The following is a 23619-nucleotide window of genomic DNA, read 5'->3' as shown; positions in this document are numbered from 1 at the left end:
ATGTGGTATGTATTCCAATTACAATAAAATTACATAGATAAATGTCTATCAGAATGGCAATTAACCAGATGCTATTTGTCTCACCTCCACATCGTAAAATGACCACACAACAAAAGTCAATTGCACATCTGTTATTCTCCTAAATGGAGAAGAAACATTGTCGTTGAGTTGACTTCAGTCATAAATAACTGAAAACAATAGATACATGTTATTTGAAATATATATTTCAAATGTATACGTCAAAATATATACAAAGTATATACTTTGAAGTCTCATTTTTTGCCTAAGGAATGTCTTCCAGTCTAAAGGATGGAAGTCAATTACCATCTTAATCACTGTTGTAAACAAAATGTATTTATTTTCTAATATTTAGGATAAGGATAAAGTCACCTGCAACGACCTACTGTCCTTCAAACACCTCAAAGAGGATACTGAGTAGTAGATAAAGTCCTGTCTTACAGACTCTATATTTTCTAAAGGAGGCTTCTGGATTCCACAGACGGCTGTTAGAAGTGTTTGGAAATGCCAATCTTCAGTTTACAAAAGTCTTTTATAAACAACTTACATAGAGACCTTAATTTACTTTTTTCCTTAGTACAGAACAAGCCTTCTTTTTACAAGGTCACTTAAGGGGCCCTAGAAGCTCTGCAACGCAAGAACACAAGAAATCTTTAATAAATATGTGAAAACATTGAAGCCATGGTACTACATGGTACTACAGTCCTCTCTTGTCTTGAAGAGACACCTGATTCTGCATTACGCTAACCATTCTGTTAGCCCCTCCTAGCTACTTTAATCATACATTCAACATCCATAAAATTCTTCCCCCAATTAATATTTAAACGAATACGACTATATAAAAATATAATTCAGTATCTACAGGACTTTTTCAAATTAATAAATTTTACCTCAGAAATAATGTAGTGTTTGCAAATCAATTTGAACTTTTATCACTGAAATTCTGTGACCAATACTACAGCATAAAAACAAATTAACCTGATCCCAATCTGTATCCCCTTCATGATCTTCAATATAACCTTTCAGATAGCCTCCTTTTGTATGGTTTGTCTTGACTGGAATATTTCTGTTCCCAATATCTCTGATTGCCACACTATAACGTCTTCTTTTATGACTGTGGAATTGTCCATTTGCAGTGCAGGTCTTTTTTGCTGTAAGCAGGTTTAGGAGCTCTTCTAGTTCTAGTAATTAATTAGAAAACAGATATGTTACCATGGGAAAATACACATTTAAAAAGAAAAAAAACAAAATTAGTTGTTAAAATTTTGTTAGTTTTAACATTAATTCAACTCATTTTAATACTTTTTTCTCTCCTCAGTTTGGTACTGTAGGTAATTTGCGCTCAACACCTCTAGAAGTTCAAGACACATATACACTCAGCCTTTCCTTCTTTACACTACCACACTCAGATGTTTTGCCTATGACTATTTCAGAGGAATACAGCTGTGACTGAAAGGCAATTCATCTTCCATTTAATCATCGGTCTCTGCCAAAGTTGTCTACAAATTACTGCTAAATAGCTTCATCATTCTTCAAATTTTCCCATGTAAATGGAACACCACGCTAAGACACCATGGACAGGTATTCGGATAGTCCAGAATGACCAGGAAGACAGATCCTTTACAGGGTGACCTGAAAGCAATCTTCAGGATGCTATGCTGCCCTTCGCACTTCAGAAGTGGAACACAGAGCAGCGGATTTTCTCTCTCCTTTGGTCAAGTTGCTAATCTGGAAGCATGCCTGTTTACAGCACTGAAGTAGGAAGGAGGAAGCCAAGACCCCCAATCCAAACCTGAGACACTGCAGGGATGTATCTGATGACATAACCTGAGTGCAATGGGTGTGCCCGCTGATGAAATGCTTGGTTATATGAGGGGGCATGCTCTGTCCTATCTTACCTATCACCTTCCTTCACACCTGCATTTTCAAGATGAAGCCATAGTGATAGTTTCTGTAAAGCTGAGTTTGTCCATCGGAAACAAAAGCAATCCACAAGTTAATTTCAAAGGAATTTAGATCAATGAGATTAAGAATGTTAAGATGTGATAATCCTTTATTTTTTAATATTGTTATTCAGAAAAACCAAATGGTATAATCATAATGGCAAATCTTACAAAAAGACTTGTGATAAGATATTTTTCTACTTTCTTTGTCTCGAGCAAACAGATCTGAATGGAGCTGAAGCTAAGATTTGTTTTCTAAATGTAGTCAACTCTAATTTTCTTTTTTTTCCATGCTGCCAGTTCCTTGCTCTTTCCTGCAATTAATATTAAGAATTTGAATACATTTAAAGGGACAATTTAACTAGCTTAGACTTAAAATATATTTACACTGTAACAAACTGGTTAAAAATATTTTTTTGTTTCTCTGAATGACACTCTAACTCCACCAACCATAAAGTCTTGCTATTGTCTTCCCTGAGGCCTGGATTTCACCATATATAGCTATTTAGTAGCACTGTGCCCAGATGGCTCCATCCATTCTTGTGAGTCAATTATTTTAGATCTGGCTTGGCAATTTTAAAGGAAGAGTTTTGCTGCAAAACCAGTTTATGCAAGTACAATCTAGGAGCCCAAGTTTCAGGCTGAGGATTTTGTTCTTTTTTTTTTTATTATTTACTTCTGTGATTCAATGTGCCTCTGTGTAACCTAAGAGTGGTAAAAATGTTTTTACTTATGCTTAATTCAACTTTTTAAGCTGTTTTAACCCATACTTAATGTAACTTTTTAAAAGTGCTTTAAAAAGCTTGTAAAGTGTTGCTATTAGTAGTTACCACAAACAAGGAAAAGCAGATGTCTTATAATAACCTTCTAAATCCATGGTAGGCCCCTGAATGGATGGTTTAGCTTCTTAAACTACTAAGCATGCAGAATCTTTTACAGAACTTAATAACAGCTGCTGAGAGCTCAACACTTGTGTTTTCTATTTTTTTTTTTTATTTTTGGACCACTCAAAACTCTCCTATACTTCTATTTATTTAGGTTAAGTAGCATTTCTGATCATCTAGCAACAGAGCTCCTGAAGAAAATGAACTTTGCATATTCCAGACTCACTGACTGGGTACTAAGATCGGAAGGTGGGTAGGGAAGCACAAACCATAAAGGTGTTTTCAGGTACAGCAGGCAGAGAGCAGAGAGCATTTGCTCAAAACTGAGTGTCCTGTGTATATTTCATCTCTTCTGGGGGTATGTCTACACTGAAGTGTGAGTGACTAAGGTGTCTAATCTGGCTACTGTATATGAATTATCCCATCTACCCCTAAATGAGTCTTGCAATGTATAAAGATTGGCATAAAGAAGCAACGTAAACGAGGCCCCATTAAACTCTGCCCTCACAGCTAGATTGCCACTCAGAGCTCTCTTGGGTAGTTCAGACTGTGCTGAGCAATTACATAATAAATTAATGTGATGATACACATTTAATAATCTAAGAATTTACACATTTAATACACATTTATTAATTTAATAAGTTGTTTTATACCTTTCAGAGAATTATCAAAATAAGGATTTTATTTTCCAAAATAAAATTTAAATTTAGAAGAGACTACTTATCAGCTCTAAAATGAAATGACATTTAAATCCAAAATGAAGTGCAAAAAGTCCTTTAGGCATTTAAAGATGTTTTACGCAAATGTGTGTTGCAAAAGGTGACTAGAGATGAATAAATAGCTTACCTGTCACTTGGAGCTCAGTGGTACTGTTTAGAGAATTGAAAATATATTTTATAAAGAATTCTGGGGAGGGCAAACTCGCTTTCCCCATACAGACTCCTCGGAGAGCCAGAGTAATGATTAAAGCAGCCAGGCGTGGAAGAGTGTTTTCATCAGCACCATCTCTGTCCGTTATATCAGCATTTTTCTCCAGAGTACTCACATCAACACACTGAAATCAGGAGAAAACAGCATGAAGACAGCCCTGGTCACCTCCATTTAAATAATCAGAGTGACAGGAGGAGAAAATGGAGATAATACTTTCACAGACAGCCAGAGTAGAAAAAATACTATGATTAAAGCTGTAATGGACAGCAGGACAGCAAACATGAAACAGAGGACATTTTCAGGAGAACAGGCACAGAATGAAAAAGCCTGAAATTTTACTCAGTGTCTGACGGGGAAGAAGTACAGTCCATTCAGGTTATTTTTGTTTAGTGTTATTTTCATGCTGTTTCTACTACACCTGTGTCCTCTTCAATTGCATCTACATCTACTTCCAGAAAGTGGCAGGAAAGGAAAGAATTTTTGTTAAGGCACAAGAAATTGACTCAAATAATACAGACCTTAACTCTTTATCCCAAACTTCAGAAAGAATTCTCTTAATATTTTTAGTTCCCTATCTATTAAATGGAATCAATAATTTGTTATGGGACAGTTATCTGGGGATGATATGTAAAGATATAATTCTGCAGATAAAGGGCGAGTTCCCTGCTGGCTAACCAAACAGAGCAGTAGACAGTTGTATACACCCATGGGTGTGGATGTGTGCATGTCTGAAGTGAGGGTACAGCTCTCCCAGTTACCTGGAAATTTATCCCTGTTTCCTTCCATTTCTGCCTTTCTTGTTTATTTTCATTGCAAACAGTTGGGGTTTGAGAGATACAAAAAAATGGTGATAAATATTTAAGTTCATTTGTCTCTAACCCATATTAACTAAATTGAAAAGTCAACTAGATGAACCAGTACAGTAATAATTTATTTTACACATACTCATCTCTATATATGCCTTAAACTCTGCAGAGAGGAGGCTGGCATTTCTTTTTCTGTCCATCCATTACACATCTAAATTTCCACAACCCAAAATTTCATCTCTCATTTCAAATAATACATTAGGTGCTATGACTGAGAAGAGGATATTTTCTGTGAAATCAAAACATATAAAGAGCCACTAAAGATGCTATTCTTCTATTACTACCCTGCAGCATTGGCTCTTTTCCATAACTCAAGTGTGGTGATTCTAAGCATTAGATAGTCTATACTGTTTTGAGTACCTTTCATACAATATCCCTCTTTTCCCTCATGTCAGTGAGTGGTGAAGTCTCAGTTACTGAACAGGCTTGACAACTGATAATACTGCCAGCATAAACAAACAGACCACACAGTAAAGCACTTTATGGATTGTTATTCTATCTTGACATGCCAAATACCCACCGATGCCTCTTTACAGTTGCCCAGATACCATTGGAGTTCTTAGAAATCGGCACGTTCACCAAGACTCAGAACCAAAAGTACTGGTCAATGAATAATTTATGATGGGAAACGATTACACAAAGAACACAGAAAGAGGAACTGGAGGCCCTCAACATTCTGCTGCACAGCCAGGACTCCTAGACATCTTCTGTTTGCATAGGAAACTCTACTACAGTATGGTGTAAATTAAAATATAATGAAATGAAAAAGAAAAGAGCAAATTCAAACTTCGCAATAAACCAAATTCAACTTGCATATTATGAACAGATCTAAGGGGCTTCTCACAGGAGGTCAACCTGTACTTTAGGAGTTATCTTATCTGGCAAAAACTTATTTTATTGCCCGTTACAAGGAAAACAGTTTTTCGTTAGATTGTGAACTCCAGAATATTATTCTACTATTTTACAGACCCAGCTTGAGATAAGGAATAATAAACAGTGGTGAGAAAACTTGCTGCCTGTTCCCTGACTTTAAAAGGATGTTTGTAGCTGCATATGCTCAATATGCCTTTTTTTTTTTTTTAACTTTAAATTTAAGCTTATCTGTATCACTCTGTCTACAAGGCATGTTCGTGCTGGTAGATAATTAGTCACAAATGTATGTGTCCCAACTGAAGGAAACCATCATGTCTTTGGACAGATTCCTTATTCCACCCTTCTTTGGATGGACATGGAATTGCAGGGCCTGGCAAGGATCTCATCAGAGCAAAATGATTCATCATTTCTGCTATACAGACAGACTAGTTTTGGAGATGTTCTGCTTTATACCATTTCAATATAATCACTGCTAGTACATCTATACTAATAAAAACAAGAGATGAGAAAGTATTTTCTGTCCTTGAAGCCAAGTGCAAGATCTTGCATCTACACAGCTATGCTCTTTTCCATCTGCCCTAAGCAGGGCAACTGCATCTAAATTACCTATTGCGAATAGTCCCTAATATGCACTATCTCCCCAATTATGTCTCAGCAGACTCTGTGGAAGTGCTGGGTAGCACATGCAAAAGCAAGTCACGGAGAAGGCTCCTTAAACAGCATGTACAACAAAAGACTGGTGTTCAGCCTGGGCTCTCTCACTGTTATTTACCAGTTATCTGGAGGACCATGATACTGACACAATGTCTGAACTAGCTTAAAGGCATTATATCCGTAATAAATATGAAGTTATTTTTATTTATGTTTTTTTTTACCTGGGTTTCAGAAGTTTTAAAATGTTGCCTTACTGCAGCCAAAATATCTTCAGTTTCATTCCGTGAAAAATAATAACAGTCTTCATCATGTCTTAAACTAAGCATACTCTGTAGGAAAAATTTGTAATCCTTGTTATTCAACATGAGTTCTGAAGAACACACATCTCTATGATGAAGAATGTAGTAGAGAAGAATAAGAGAAATTCTCTCAAATACTTCTTCGCTGAGATGGTCTTTTAAATCTCCACCAGCTATTAGTAACAAAGCATCTGGTTCAAGGCACTGTGAAAAAATAAAAATAAATGGAAATTCAACTCAGGTAACACATTGTCAGTCATCTGCAAATACAATTAGAGAGGAGAACAGGAAAATTCAACTCATATTTAAAGGTTTGAACCTAAGCCTACACAGATGCAGGCTGAAGGAACGGCAGGAGGAGGGTGCGTGTAATTCATTGCAGTTCTACGGCTGCAAGATCACACTGTTTTTTCCTGAGCCCCTTCTGTTTTGAAGAAATGTCAAGCATCCAAGGGATTTAAAATTTACTACAAAACAGGACTAACTCTGTTCAGTCATTGCAGAGAATTGAAAGTCTTCCACTGGCTTCAACAGGTTACATTTCTGGTAATAAATATATTAGATAAGGGCTAGGACTATTCATATTCTCACCTGTGCATTCTATATGTGTTTACATCATAAGACAAAGACTTATCTGTATCTGGACTGTAGTTAATTCACAGTATGTAAACAGAAGTTCTATCACATTTAATGCACTGCTAAAAGACTTAATTTTCCCTGCAAGCATACAGCTACTCTTATTTTTTCTCAATGAATTCTATTAACTTGAACAATTTGGTCCAGTGCGGAGCCAGCACAAGGTCTCAACACCTTTTAGTCCTCCAAATGCATTTCAAGAGGGACTGAAATGATATACTCACCCTGTGCAGGCTTCCTGTCTGAGTACATATTTTTAAATAGATATACAAATATATATAAAAACTCCTCCATTTTTCTTGATACAAAGACACCTTCCAGAAACTTTTGCTAGCTCAAGCAAAAGTTAGTCTTTAAAATTAGACCAGAAGACTAATAGAGTTTTATGTCAGGCTATGGGAAATAAGATACTGAATTCCAGAATAAAGAATCTTACTTGAAGAGATCCTGTAACTCTTGTTATTCATTGTATACCTGTTTTTTTCCAACTGGCTCTTTTCCAAGCATGTTATAGGCATGTCAGCTAATCTCAACTATTACAGTAGAGCAGCCGGACTGTACATTTCAGAGAAGAAGCTACAACACATGAAGGTACCATGGGAGGATCAAAACTGCACTCTAATAAATTCATGAATCCAGACAGAACCTAGTTTGTCGGACAAACCTAGTTTGTCACAATTTTTTGTGACTACAAGCATGATGTGTTGATCCATGTGGCTCACCTTGTATGTTAGTTCATTTTCCTACACAGAAGCTGAGTAGAATCAAACACACATTGTCGTGTTCAGAAGCCAATGATCCTTGAAAGAATTGAGAGAGCTGCTACTTTTTAATGGTAATAATTCTAACAAAAATTCTCACAAATACTCAGTCTAAAAAAAAGGAGAACTGTGGATGGTAATTGCCAAATTAAATATTTATACTCGTAAATAAACTAGATTATAGTATGATCCACTGTGCCCTGCCTACATTGTCTATCAAGATCTATAATTCTAATTTTTTCTAATGCATGTCTCTGAGAATTAGTATTTGGGCTAGGAAGAATATAGTTATTCGTTTTTCTGTCCCAAAAGACCTCCATTTAGTCAACAAGCCTTTTCAAACGCTCAATAGCAATACAATAAATGTACTGCGTGTAGTGGAAGATTTTGAAAGACTTCTATAACATTTCAAAACCCAGTGAGGATAAATTGTAATCAGTGAGGCGGCTGTTTGCTCTTGCAAGGAAGATGACTGAAAAGGAAATTGCTAATTGGAAGTAAGCAGGTGTGTTGTAAAAGATGCAGCTACTCCGTAGTAGCCCATAGAGAGTGACCCTTGAGGGGATATCAAGAGGATATAAATTGGTCCATCACTGGTTATTTTGCTGTTACTGATATTTTACAGGCATAACTCTCTGCATGGCCTTGGTTTAGAAACGTTTATTTGCTATAAAAAGGAGGCCAACTTTGAACCTGGGCACTCAAACCTGAGTTTCTTTTAAGAGGCCAGAAGTTAGAAAAAATTATCTTACCATTGCAAGAAATATATGACTTCTGTGTGCTTAGGAGATAAAGAAGTGTCAGATGCCATTTAATAGCTGCCAGACCCTGCCCAAAGAGTCTTGGGGCCAATACGTGACAACAAACCAAAAAAGGGTGTAAAAAAGTGTTAAACTTCACTGCTTATAAATACCCATTGGAGACATCATTAAAAATGAAAAAAAAACAACCTGAAAACAAAGTCATGTGGTATGATTGGAATGCTGGCTTTAGAAGGGAAAGTTGAGTCTGAAATCAATTTGTTATTCCCAACAAGTGTGGGAAAGGAAATGCCAAGATAAGGTGGGGCATTCTGTTTCAAATTTTGATGATCTTGAAGGATAGCGCTTCCCACACAGTTTTTGCTATCTTGGTTTACTAAATCAACTTGGAAGATTTCAGCACAGTGCCACGTGGGCTGCAAGTGACTGAAGATGCCATCTCTCTCTCTCTCATGGATTTTCTATAGACAACTGTGTTCATGTGGCACTGGCAGTGGAGGATGTGTGCAGTGTTACTGACACAGCCAACACTGAGAAGTACTGGAAATGGTGAAAATCCTCAAATTCTTCCCACAGGAAATTTCCAAGATGAAACGTAAACAGAGTGGAAGTCCTGTCCAAAGTAAACCCCAGCTAAGTTTCACTTAGATTTCTTCCACACAAGGACACAGTGGGCAATGCTCTCCACAAATACATCCCAAACACAAGAAAAAATACGGCAATCCAGAGAAGCAAAATAAATAGGGAGAACAAGAAGGCCTAGACCCATTTTGTGAAGTTTGGGAGGACTCAATACCCATTACTGTTTAATACATTCTCAGCTTTTGATCTTGGTCCATATTCGGTACATATCCATTGCCCATATGTGCAAAGACAAAAACTGCACAATCTCCTTTGTAAAAATTACCCATTTAAGGAATAACAGGCACTCACGTTATTTATGTATGAAATTTCACATTGGGGCTCATATGAAAAATGACATAATTTAAGGAAAGGCTAATTAAGTGAGTAGTTGTCTACTGCACAGGAGAAAAAGATCTCCACTTCATTGGCTTGGCAGATTGCCAAAAATAGTATATTGTGAAAGCATTCACCTTTATGACATTCCTCATAATTCTTATATAAAGTGACACGCTGCTGTATGTAGGTCACTGAACAATGCCAGAGCTAGAGTAATGGTAATCAGCGCCAAGACTGACCAAGCCCTTTGTAGTCCCTTTCAGCTGCTCACTTACCACTGTCTCTGTCCTACAAGAACCAAAAATCTTATTACACTTGTTCCTTTCTTTGTCAAATCAGGAATCAGTTCTGAAAATATTCTCAACTCAACTAGACAACCAAACCTTCTGTGAAGCTGTACCTTGGACTATTTCCAGTTTCAATTTGGATCTGTAGATTCATTGTTCTGCCTTTGATTTTCCTTGACCTGAACTGCTACCAAAACCCTTCCCTGAATGTTGAATATTTCAGGGAAGTGGCACATAAATCTGAGACAATCCTGTCTGAGACAATCCTGTCTGGGTTTTATTTTTATGCACTAAAATCCAGAACAAAAAAAATGTGGCAGAACTGGTCCCCAATTTTTACCTATGTCTTTCCACAGTGGAAATCCTTTGTGTCCCAAATTCAAGCTCATGCTTTTATAGTTAGATCAGGATAAAGTAGAAAAATCTTTGTTGGAAAATAAACACTTGACAACTTTTAAAGTAAAACTATTAGTGTTAATGCGACTGAAGCATGGCATTTTTAAGAAATGCCTGTCATGTTTGGAATCTCTCTTCATGAGCTCAAACAATAAATATTAATAATTCAGAATGAAACGATTAAAGCAGGGACAATTTTTTGCTGCAACAACAAGCCCTTTACAAGTTTAGGTTTTGTATTCAGTAGAGTATCATCACTGTAATAAATAATTTTAGAACTCACTGACGATCCTGTAAAGATATCCCTTGTTAATTGAAGCACTAACCAGATTACAATCCTCTTGCATGCCATAAATCCGCTGTGGGCACTCAGCTCTCTCCAGTAACATTTTGACCAGTTCTCGTGAGTGGTTCATGTGGAGCTCAGTGTTGTCAGCTGAAAGAACGTGTAAAACTTCCATCAGATAGCCTCGGCTGGGAGCAGAGCTGCCATCCTGCCCATGCTCTTCCCCAGGCTGTCCTTCAGCAATGAGCACGCAGAATATGAAAGCAGAACATACCACCCCAAGAGCTGGATGCTTGGTCAGAAAACACATCTCCTCTTCCTGCAGTGCGTGATCTGCACTGAATGTTGGATTGTTGTTTGTACTTCACAGCTTAAACTCGCAACCTGAGGAGTCTGAATGGTAAAGGGGAAAAAAAACCCCAACCCTTTAATTAGTGTGAATGCAATATGTTTGAAAGGATTTATTAATTGGTCGGCTAAGCTGATTTGCAGTGACAAGCTGTTTTTGAACAACAGGGAGCCTGTAAGGGCTTTATAGCCCAGAACAGCAGGAAACTAAGACAACCACGGCCTTAAAACTTCTGTAGAAGTACCAAGAGGTTGACTCAAAGTGCCCTTCCCTCCTCATAAAAGTAAAGTGTATGGTTTTCATTTCAGTGTTATGTTATTGCATTCACTAATAATCCTCTTCAGTAAGAACAGGAAAATACCATAGTTTTCACTTTCATTCCATTATGAAACAGGTTTTTAGTAGCAAAAATAGCTGTAAATAAAGATTACTAGTCTAATTCTGATACAAATGTGCAGTAATTATATTATACAGCAATGACATAGAGCAGGTTTTATTTTCAAAACACTTTACCAACATTACCAAACTGTAGCTATACAACACAAAACAAGAATGAACAGGATGTACTTAAAAATTAGTGATATTTTATGATCAGATGAAAGAGTTACAAAACCGAGGTCATAATTTCATTCATAGAACTCAGTGAATAAACAAGATAAACACACCAGAAGCAACAAGTTTAACTTGTTAATTCTAGATGCAAAAGACATTTTTTACTATAAACCTTCCTCATCACTATCCTTCCTAATATACCATCTCCTCTGCTTTAACAATAATCTGTCTCAATATCAAAGCACAAGAAACATAAAAGAGTTTCACTTCTGTTTTACACAAAGAGGTTTTCATTTTATTGATGGGCAGATGCTGGCAATGACATACATTGATAATGCACATGTGTTAAACAGTCACACATAAGTTCAGCTTCTTTTAACTGCAATATGATACATGTGTATCTTATTTTAAAGGAAACTCTGCTAACAAAGTATTTAAAATTAAAAAGGAACTGCTGAATTCAAATTGGCATTCACTCAGATAAAGGTTAGTATGTTTTTAGATGTTAGAAAATCTTTTTGTGTTTAGATATATTTTACCGTTAGCAGTTAGGAATATCTATCATTGTTATGAGGACGCACTTATTTCTAAACATTATTTTCTTACCTTCTGAAGGGAAAAAGAATGCTTGTATATCTAGCTTTGTGGCCTTCTGAATCCTCAGAAGTATTTAGCTGCTGGAAGTCCAAAGTTTTTAAAATTCCTTGATGGTGCTCTGGAAGCTGAAGAGGATTAGTTTATTGCTGCCTTGAAAAGTATTCAGTTGCTATGGAGAGAACTGCTCTTAAGGTAACAATGGAGGTGGATAGGAATTAGTACATGTTCTTGGCAAGTTCTAAGCATCACATTATTGAATGTATTTCACATATTTTGGTAGTTATTTTATGTAAAATTTTTCTACTTTATTTTAGCAGTGCAAGATGTATAAAATCTACTGAAGAATGTATTTCATTACGATGGATAATACATGCAAGCACTCTAACTCTTCTCTACATTACTATATTATCTAAGCAATTTTACAACGAACCTGAATTTCTTTTTTTCATCAAAACACTACCTCTTTTTGCAAATATGAGAACAGAATAGAAACGGAAATCTTTTCAAGCACCTGGTATTTTTCTTTGGGAAACACTGGTCATAGAGAACAGGCTCTTTCATCCCCGCTTATTCTGTGCCACATTTGCACCAATTAAAGAAGCTGGGATAGCTCAGACTGGGTGAAAAAAAAATTTCTTCCACTCAGATTTTCCAGAGGGATGCTGTTACAAGGTCAACATTTACGTCACCATGCCATTACAATATTATTGCACTGGAAGTTAGTGAAAACTGTTATGACTGACAGATTTCCACAGCGACAAGTACACCAGTCATATCATTCTCCCACTTTCCAAACCTTCGGTGCAGTAATGAAGAATTAGCATCTCAGCTGGCTGAACAAACCCTGTGAAGAGTAAGCCTGTAGGAATACAAATGTCATAATTCTCTTTAAAGCTAGATTGATAAAAAATCCTGGTTTCTAAAATGTTGGTGATGTTTCCTACAAGGTGCTGAGCTCAAAGGGAACAGCCTTGTTTTAGTAAGGCTGAGAACTGGCAACTGATACTGACTATAAAAAAAATGTAAACTGACAACAGCAGCTTGAGGGAAGTGCAAAATGTAAACAAATGTTCTCAAAAATACAAAGTACAAGTACATGGAAGTATGTACAAACTCTTATGTGATCAAGACTGAGCATTTTAAAAATCAGCCCTACTATTAGATACTGAAGGACAAAAGAAACCCTCAGATTTGTATCAAATTATCTTTTATTTTACTTCATAAATTGCAAAAAATATTTATCAAACTAACATTGTCAAATATGCAAGTCTATGCAAACAAGAATTACAGAAATTTTAATCTCAAAAATGTATTTTTATATGAATGACTGAAAAGCAGAAACACATGATAATACGCATCTCCTCTTGCTTTTATATAATTTGCTCTGTGAAACAAAGCTAACTATGTCCAGATCTGTTCCACTAATAAAAATAATTCCTCAGATAATGAGGGAATAGCTTACAGCATTTAATTCCGGGGATTGCTCAGTCTCCAAACAGAATAGGTTTATCTGTATAGAATTTGGTGTTTTGTATATAATTACAAATTGAAACTAAGAATTCATTCTATCCAATTAAAGTGTACAAACAGAGGGTGAATTGTTTCAATTTATTGAGAGAAGCTAACATTTAAAAACACATTTGTTGATTTATAACTATTGAAAGCTGCTGAGAGAAGATTTACATAATAATACTGGCTATATCTTACATTAACGTTTATATTACAGAGTGATGGTAAAAAAGGAAGCGTTCAGTGTATTAAAAAGCAACACATAACAATTGGTTTCATTTCCCTTTTTAAGACTAAGTGTTGCAAACCTCTTCTGGCTTGTAAATGAGTTTCTCAGTGGTGGCAAAATAACCGATGATGACTCAAGTCTCAGCCTCTGCTTTTACCCCTGACACTGCAGCACTACCTGTGCTTTCAGTCATGCCACTGTCATCAAAGAATTTTTCTGTCTACACAGCACTTGGATTACTACTTTTTAAGTAATTGCTAGCATCAATTGCTAAGTCCTTTTTTCAAACCCTTCTGTAGTAGCATTATTCCCCTACTACCTACCCATCTTGATGCTGTGTCAACTGATGAAATGGGACAATGATAATAACAGAGCTGTGTAGTTAGATGCCTATTAGAAGTTCACTGAAATACACAGACAGAAAAATCACTGGTACAGTTTAATGTCTTTAAACTTCTCGAAGAACTTATCACAATTATTATTCTCTCATGTGTTATAAGTCTCTGCCATTTTGGCTCAAATTCAGTTGCATGTCTTTCGGTGATTTTTAATAAAGGGGAAAAAAAGTCCATGCACAATGGTCATGAGCCAGCAACTCTCTGCTTACTGTAGAATGATAATATGCACGTGTCCTGGTTTGGCCTAAACCAGGCCAATTTTCCTTTCAGTGATTTTTACTTTCAGCTAAGTCTCCTCTAGGTAACTGCACTTTCTGAAACTAACTGCATGTTTTGCAGACACTGTCTGCTTCCAGGACTGATAACGCTCGAAGTCTGTAGTTATCGCTGAGGCACCGGTAGGGATGTTGTGCAGTAAGGCTCTTGCTGTACTTGTTCTTAGAGAAAACCAAGGTCACTGCTAAATTCCTCACTGCTTACGAGTGAAAAGCCGAAGGGGGGGTCGCAGCTGGAGGGGGGAGCGGACAGGGCAGGTGACCCAAAACTGACCAACTAGGGTATTCCATCCCGTACACGTCATTCTCGGTATAAAGCGGGGGGATCACGAGGGTCTCACTCTCTTTCTGCTATGGCCGGTGTCCAAGGAGGACTCCGACTGTTTTCCTGCTGCCCCCGATCCCGATCCGTGCATCCCTGAATCCAGCTCTCGACCGTCGCTAGGCCCAGGCTGGGCCTTCCCGGAGCCTGTCCTGCAGTGCCGGTGGTGACGTGGCTGACTTCAGGGGAGCTCAATCTTGGTTTTGTATATATATTTGTATATATTTGATTATTTCTATTATTATTATTATACTCTTTTTCATTATTATAGTTTATTAAAACTGTTTTAACTTTCCAACCCGGAAGTCTCTCTCCCTTTTCCCTTTCCCTTTCCCTTTGCGGGGAGGGGGGGGATAATAGAGAGCATCTGCCACAGGTTTAATAGCCAGCCCAGCTTTAAACCATGACAGCATGGAAGAAAGAGCCCTCAGAGGAACTGGAGAACTGAGGTAGCTCAAATTGAAATATCTTACCATTCTAACATGACAACAGACTCTATATAGCAAAACCAGAGGCATGATGAACTTCCTGATTAAATAAGGAAATTAAAATTTTTTTTTTTATTTTCCATTCTACACTTAGTTAAGGACGTTGGCATGATCAAGCAAGGATCTGAGCTCAAGAACTTGCAGAGATAATCAATCATGTTTAATCAGTTTGAAGAGTTACCATGGAGGGATACTTGTAAGAGAGTAACTGATTGCTGACAGGCATAGGTACACGTCGCAGGAAAACAATTTTTGAGTGATAAAAATGGGAACATTTCAAATTCTTATTTTCATTTCATGATTGGATTCATGATCTCAGAGAACTGCATATCAAAATTTCTCCACACACAAATGCAAACTTTTATGACTTAGAAAGCTCAATAGTAATAACCCAACTTCCATTCTTAGTGAATAGAAGTGAAGGCAATTTCCAAATGCATAATCAGACACAGAACATGATAAGCACATGTAGTAAGCCGTCTTTGGTTACACGATTTTTATTTACTTAATTGATTTTAATTTTAAGTGAACCAGTAAGACTTACTGCAGCTTATCTTGTTGTTTCTCTTACCTACGCACTTGCTGCGAGAACAAAAGCAAGTTGCCCATTCACAAATGCCATGAATAACTGCACTCTGCAATTTACTGGTTTTCAAAGAATCGGTGAATAAATTATGTAGGAATAGGAAAACTCTTTAGAGAACTCTCTCTGAGGTGACAAGGACATTCCTATTAACTCTACCAGCCTGACATATGGCTGAATTTTATTTGTACGCCAGAATGGGAAAGAACGTAGGCATCCTTGTAGCAAGACCCCTGCTGAAGTTCACAGCTTACTGAGAAACGCAGCTATATAATTCTTATTCTTTAAATACTGTATAACTTGTTTTGATGGACTAAGAAAATGCGTTTTTTGCCCTTTTACTAATGGCAGCAATTATGGCAAATAGAAGAGAATCTTGTGGTACTGCAGATTTCCTCCATGTTATTAATGTGATGTGTGCACATTGCTATAATTACAGCCATAGGAAGCATATTGACATATGAAAGGACTACATTTTGCAGGTAATTTGTGTAGAATTTCAATATATAAAGCATCTTGGCCAATGAACTAATGCCAGAGTACTGTAATAAAAAATGTCAGTGCTTTAAAATTACCACAGTCTATTCAGCTTCATTGGCCTCACATGTCAACCCTAACAATATCACATATATTAAGATTGGCAATGAATTAAAATAAATTATGCTATTGAAATTATCTGAGTTACATATTTTAACATAGAGTTCTATATATTAATATACATTCTGGAACAAGCCTTATATCAATTCAGGATTGTGAAATTCACCTTTTAGTCACATAAAATGTCCTAAGAAGACCTGGAAATCTAGTTACATTAAAATAGAACACAAAGAACTCATGGATTACTTCCCCTCTCAGCCAGCAAAGCCTCTTATGTTTTGAGAATTGTACCTTCAAAAGTGTGTTCTCACCTATGAGCAGTCAGTTTCTCCCAGAGAATGCTGTGGGAGACAGTGTCAAAGGCTTTACTAAAGTCCAGGCAGACAACGTCCACAGCCTTTCCCTCATCCAGTAAGTGGGTCATCTTGTCATAAAAGGAGATCAGGTTAATCAAGCAGGACCTGCCTTTCATAAACCTGTGCTGACTGGGCCTGATTGCCTGGTTGTCCTGTATGTGCCCCACGATGTCACTCAAGACGATCTGCTCCATAATCTTCCCTGGCACCGAGGTCAGACTGACAGGCCTGTAGTTCCCCAGATCCTCCTTCCAGACCTTCTTGTAGATGGGTGTCACATTTGCTAATTTCCAGTCAGCTGGGACCTCCCCGGTTAGCCGGGACTGCTGATAAATGATGGAAAGTGGCTTGGTGAGCACTTCCACCAGCTCCCTCAGTACCCTTGGGTGGATCCCATCCTGCCCCATGGACTTGTGTGTGTCTAAGTGGTGTAGCAGGTCACTAACCATTTACCCATGGATCATGGGGCCTTCGCTCTGCTCCCCATCCCTGTCTTCCAGCTCAGGGGTCTGGGTACCTGGAGAACAACTGGTCTTACTACTAAAGACTGAGGCAAAGAAGGCATTAAGCACCTCAGCCTCTTCCTCATCCTTTGTCACATTGTTTCCTCCCACATCCAGTAAAGGATGGAGATTCTCCTTGGCCCTCCTCTTGTGGCTAATGTATTTGTAGAAACATTTTTCATTGCCTTTTATGGCAGTGGCCAGATTAAGTTCTAGCTGGGCTTTGGCCCTTCTAATTTTACCGCTGGATAAAAAACTGGCTTGGATGGCCAAGTCCAAAGAATTGTCATAAATGGAGTTAAATCTAGTTGGCGGCCGGTCACAAGTGGTGTTCCCCAGTGTTGAGGCCAGTTCTCTTTAATATCTTTATCAGTGATCTGGACGAGGGGATCAAGTGCATGCACAGTAAGTTCACCGACAACACCAAGTTGAGCGGGAGTGTTGATCTGCTTGAGGGTAGGAAGGCTCTGCGGAGGGATCTGGACAAGTTAGATAGATGGGCTGAGACCAATGGTATGAGGTTGAACAAGGCCAAGTGCCGGGTCCTACACTTTGGCCATAACAACCCCATACAGCGCTACAAGCTGGGGGAAGAGTGGTTGGAAAGTGGCCCGGTGGAAAAGGACCTGGGGGTATTAGGCGACAGCTGGCTGAACATGAGCCAGCAGTGTGCCCAGGTGGCCAAGAAGGCCAACAGCATCCTAGGCTGTATCAGAAATAGTGTGGCCAGCAGGACAAGGGAAGCGATCATCTCTCTGTACTCAGCACTGGTGAAGCAGCACCTTGAATACCGTATTCAGTTTTGGGCCCCTCACTACAAGAAAGACGTCAAGGTGCTGGAGAGAGTCCAACAAAGGGCAAGAAAGCTGGTGAAGGGTCTGGAGAACAAGTCTTATGAGGAGCGGCTGAGGGAATTGGGGTTATTTAGTCTGGAGAAAAGGAGTCTGAGGGGAGACCTTATTGCTCTCTACAGATACCTGAAAGGAGGTTGTAGTGAGGAGGCTGTTAGTCTCTTCTCCCAGGTAACAAGCGATAGGACAAGAGGAAACGGCCTCAAGTTGCACCAGGGGAGGTTTAGCATGGATATCAGGACAAATTTCTTCACTGAAAGGGTTGTCAAGCACTGGAACAGGCTGCCCAGGGAAGTGGTCGAGTCACCATCCCTGGAGGTTTTTAGAAGACAAATAGATGTGGTGCTTAGGGATATGGTTTAGTGGTGGACTTAGTAGTGTTAGGTTAATGGTTTTGTTAGGTTAATGGTTGGACTCGATGATCTTAAAGGTCCTTTCCAACCAAAACGACTCTATGATTCTATGATTCTATTACAGAACCAATCTGTGACATTTATTGTCCTAAGATATTCCTGGCATGAAAGCTCATACGGGTTAACAAAAAGAAAGTGTTCATTTAAATGGAAAGTGTGATCTAAAGCCTCATTAATTGCCCCCATCTTACTACAGATTTCTCCCTCATACAACCTCTCCATTGCTGACTATCTGGCTGTGTTTCAAAAAAAAAAAATGGGACGTAAGGGTAACCATAAAGACTATTCAACAGTAACGTTAATTATAATCAAGAACTTAGTCACAGTAGGAGCTATGAGTACCTTGGGCAAGAAAAAGAGAGGGCTTCAAAAGGATGTATATGATGTTGCTCATTTTTAAGTTGAAAACATATGGGGGAAAAATGCTCTTGTGTTCGTCCTTAGGAATTTTCGCAGCCCAAATTTACTGAAGGTATCTAAACATTAAAGTATAGCTACTAGGCCATCAAGTCACCTTCAGCTATCTCACCTCCTTTTACACTAAATAGATGCAGAACTTGGTTACTCAGCTTTTCACTGCCTATTGTTTGGTTACGTCCTGGAGCGTTATCAGACTCTATTATTACGTATATTGTTTGTTTCTGCTCCTTTAGTTTTCCAAAGACACTAGGCTCAAAAAACATGAGCTGATTTTTCTAACAATGTCTCATCCAGTCCAAAGCATTTATGGTCCAATTACATATGTTAAACTACAAATTTAAATATCCCAATTGAAATATTAGGTAGCGTTACAGCATAGAACACCAAGTAATATTTTAATAGAAAACAATTAAGGTTTTAAAACTGAAAAATAACCTTTTGACAGTTATTCTATTCATCTTGTAGGAAACTGACTTATGTATTGTATGTCACTTCTTCAGCCATTGACTGCTGACCTCAACATATTGGAATGTTCCTTTCCTGTTGGATAGTCATCATCTTAAGCTTAAAAACCACTCAAAAGTCCCTTTATGTAATTTGTCTTACTTTACAAAATATTTATAAATCATTTTTAGTATTACAGAAATTAAGGTAAGTGTTTGCTCACATTACTTTCTGTTTTTCAAACTATGACTCAGTGTTCAGTTGTTCTAAAGAAATTCTCACAGTAGGGAAGAGTCACTGCACGCAAACACCATGGTAATTGTTGCCTGACAGAAGACTGATTTTTCTCGAGGCCTTCAAGTCTACCTAAAAACAAAGGAAAAATACAAGTTTCTGGGTCATGAATACGAGTCAGGGTGAGGGGAGGGAAGACCGTTTCTTTCCCTCTCTTTGTCTTAAATTCACAAAGTTTGCAGGTAGCACCAACACTAACAATAGCTTACAGAATAGTCGAGTGAGTAGATGGGCTTCAAGTAACAGATGTTGAAGCAATAAAGGTGAAAAGAAAAAAGGAAAATCCTAGAATGGAAGGACAGTGAAAGAACCAGTATTGAGAGAAAACAAATTTAACCAAATACAAACTTCATCGCATTACAGTGAACTTACTTTCTACCTTCATTAAAACTACTGACCAACTAGTATCTCCCCCATGTAACCCAGTATTAGAGCCACTGTTTGAAGGTTTGATAACAAGAGAAGTGAGAGAGGAGGTTTTTTATCATAAATGCTTGTACTTTATGAAAGAAAGATTTTACTTTTAAAAGTTGTTTATCTATATATAACCACATAACCTAAATACCAGTATTCACAATGAATGCACATATGTAACCCTCAGATTATAAAATAAAGGCTTGCTTTTTCCTAGCCTATGAGAATACATACAGAAAATACAAAATCAACTCCTATTTTAACTTTGCAAATTCAGTTTGAGTTAATACACCATATATTCTTGTACCATTGTTCTACCCAATTTAGGAACAATTCTTATTTTATCATCAATAGGACACACTGTTCATTCTGCTCAGTGTTGGCCAAAGAATTCTTTGTATCACTAGTTCCTGGAACAGAATTGCTGTATTTTAATAATACTTCAGTGAATTTAGCATCTGTATGCCATTGGTTGTGTGGTTTGTGTTGTTTACTTGTGGATGAAAAAATATTGTGGGTTCAGTGTGTATTATACTAAGAAGCACCAGAATAACTCACTGTACTGAGGTGAGATATTGGTATCTTCATTGGTTTCCTCTCCTGTAAAAGAATATTCAAAGCAGTTTATGAAGTGTATAGGAAATATTTCGTGATGGGCAACAATAGCACTCATCTAAATAAGCAGTTTATTATGTCTGCATGTTCTCTGTACACAAATGTATATACAAGGAGTATGAAACAAATTCAAAGAATATGAAAGAACAATTAAAAAAAATGGGTCTAATTCAATATGATTATTCTGTTTCTTATGTCAACGCAGCAGGTTTTTCTCCACTACCTGAATTCACCTGATGAATATGTGTGATTATGACTATAATCATTATTCCCAGTGAAGTATCTTTACAATAATAGAATTTTCACATCCTTCCTCAAAGTATTTGGCTATGTGCATGCAAAGATTACATTGGCCTCTTTTATGATTGCTGATTGCACAGTCTACATGCCTCACAACTCCTGTGGATGAGTGTTGCATGCAGGTCTTAACCCTCCACCATTTCCCATCCTAGAAATTCTTGTTATCACTCTGTAATATGTGCTTATTATGTACTATTATGTTTCACGCCACATCTAAAACTCCAAGACTAATTCCTTCTGCATGAAAACCTGAATATCCTCTGCAGCTTCCTGACCCAATGTCATCAGCAAATTTTATGCCAAAAAAATGGAAGAAAGTATAACTCTAAAGACTTGAATCTTGGAAGATCTCGCTAGCAACCTCACGCCAGGTCAATCAATCCCTTTTCAAAGCAACCTACAGCCTTCTAGATTTTTACCCCCCTCAATTTTTCCATCTCCTTCAGTTTAATAAGTAATTTCCTAGTTGGTACCACACCAAATCATAGAATCATAGAATGGTTTGGGTTGGAATGGACCTTAAAGATCATCTAATTCCAACCGCCCTGTCATGGGCAGGTGTAGAGGTTTGGTTAAGTGAGAAGGGGCACGATCCTGTGTCACTGAGTAGTCTGAGCAACCCAGGCTTTGAGCAAGGGTTAAGCCCAGAGCTAGCGACCTTGCACTCCCCTTGCACGGTGCAGAACAAAGAACCCCGTGGTGCCTGCTTCGCGGGAAGCAAAACTACATCTGGGAGGGGGGGGGCGGTCACGGCTCTGAGTATGTAAACCTATGGACCAATCACAAGTGCGATCGGGGCGCGTGATTAACATATGCATAGTCTATATAACCACTGCTTTCTTTGTTAATAAACGAGAAGCTTCCATACTCACATTGAGATCACGTAGCTTACTCCGGACCGATCCCCAGCACCTGCGAGCGCACCTCCCCCAGTTTTCCCCTTACTACAACTGGTAGCAGAGGATGGTTCCCTTCGGCGTGCTCTCTCCGAGACTGCGGTAAGCAGCGAAAAGGAGGTGTTGGGAAAAAGACGGCTGGGAGCGGTGCTGTTCGGGTTCAAGAAAGGGCAGAACAGACACTGGAAGAGTTGGCCACTCAGCTCCCAGAGTTCAGGTGATGTTCAGGTTCAATTAAGGACAGAGCAGACACTGGAAAAGGGGCAGCCATGGAGATAGAGGCTGCAGCCACGCTGCTTGCAGATGTATTCTCTAAGAGAGGGAGCGAGACAGCGGAGAAACAGCTAATTAAGCTGATAAAGTTGGGCCAGCGCTGGGGACATTTTAAAGACACAGCGCTTGTATTTTCTGTGGAGGAATGGAGAGAAGTGGGAGACATTATGTGGGAAAAGACTGTTGAGAGGGACCCCGAGGAAAAAGAAATTAAGGAGGTGCGTGAACTCTGGCAAAACACGATAGAGACTTTAAAAACTATGAGGGCAGCAAGAGAGGTCGCCCGCGTGGCTGCTGAGATGCGGCCGGCGCCGCCGGAGCCCACCCCCCCCGCTAAAACAGAAAAACCTGGGGTTCTGGCTCGTTTCTTCAGGTTACCGGCAGTTAAGGGCATGTCAGCAAACATGGAGCCATCCGTGGCTGAGATCCGTACGGCAGTAGAAGCGGCGAACTCCCGGGAGAAATGGCGCAGTAAGAATTTAGAGGAGGAGGTTGTGAACAAAGAAACACGTGGCGCTCCTAGGACCGCGTGGCAAAGGGAGCGGAAACAGGAGGGGGAGGGGTGGTCAGCCCCTCACCCTGCTCAGCCTGCGTCCGGAGAGGGGGGGCTGGCCCCTCCCCTCCATGCCATCGGAGTACCCGTCCCTCCCACCTTCACCCTGTCAATCAAGATCACCGAGCGCCGTTGCGAAAGTGGTCTAGCCGCTAGCTTTCCCGGTTTTCACCCCGGCGGCCCGGGTTCGATTCCCGGTGTGGGAATCACGTGATTGGAAAATTCTTTAACAAATAAAAGCTGCAGTTACACAGTATGGAGTAAAATCAGACGCTGTAGCAATACCAAATATACAGGTTTAGTACTTTTTTTTGCCTGTTAGTGAATGTTTTACATGTGTAAGGTTTTGGTTGAGATGTTAAATGGTGGAGGAGTACTGTGGATGTGAATGTGGGAAGTAATTTTAGTTATGTGTAATTGGTTATAGGCCTAAGTTGCAGTAATTAACTTTTTGCTGATTTATTCAACAATGCCTTGTTGTTTTGTATGCATTAAGGTTTGGGTGTAAAGATTGTGTGTATATCCAACAGGGGAGTGAAACATGTTACTGGTATACCACACTCCCCGACAGGTCAAGGGATCATCGAACGCACCCATAGAACCATAAAGGAATATTTAAGAAGACAGAAGGAGGTAGATACTGATCCAACATCGCGGTTGCATAAAGTGTTGTTTACTTTGAATTTTCTGTGTTTAACAGGGGACCGAGAAGAACCACCGGTTGTTGTACATCACCAGCAGTTGAAATTTAATAACAACACCATTATACCTCAGTTACAGGTGATTTATCGGGAACCTGCTACAGGGGAGTGGAAAGGACCGGTGCCAGTGATC

At 38.7% G+C, this 23619-nt stretch overlaps 1 protein-coding gene across 1 annotated transcript in view; it reads right to left on the bottom strand.

Annotated features, from left to right (window-relative positions):
- Positions 1 to 10864, bottom strand: part of SLC39A12 (solute carrier family 39 member 12) — a 32840-nt gene extending 21976 nt beyond the window's left edge. The window contains exons 1-4 of the mRNA XM_068405364.1: positions 10595 to 10864; positions 6390 to 6671; positions 3692 to 3899; positions 997 to 1199 (exon numbers count right to left, since the gene is read on the bottom strand). Coding sequence (XP_068261465.1) covers positions 997 to 1199; positions 3692 to 3899; positions 6390 to 6671; positions 10595 to 10864 — 963 coding nt within the window. The remainder of the gene's footprint in view (positions 1 to 996; positions 1200 to 3691; positions 3900 to 6389; positions 6672 to 10594) is intronic.
- Positions 10865 to 23619: the final 12755 nt, after the last annotated feature.

Source organism: Nyctibius grandis, chromosome 7 (genome assembly GCF_013368605.1).
Source record: "Nyctibius grandis isolate bNycGra1 chromosome 7, bNycGra1.pri, whole genome shotgun sequence".
In the NCBI taxonomy this organism is placed as follows: domain Eukaryota; kingdom Metazoa; phylum Chordata; class Aves; order Nyctibiiformes; family Nyctibiidae; genus Nyctibius; species Nyctibius grandis.
This window is presented reverse-complemented; position numbering and strand designations above follow the sequence as displayed.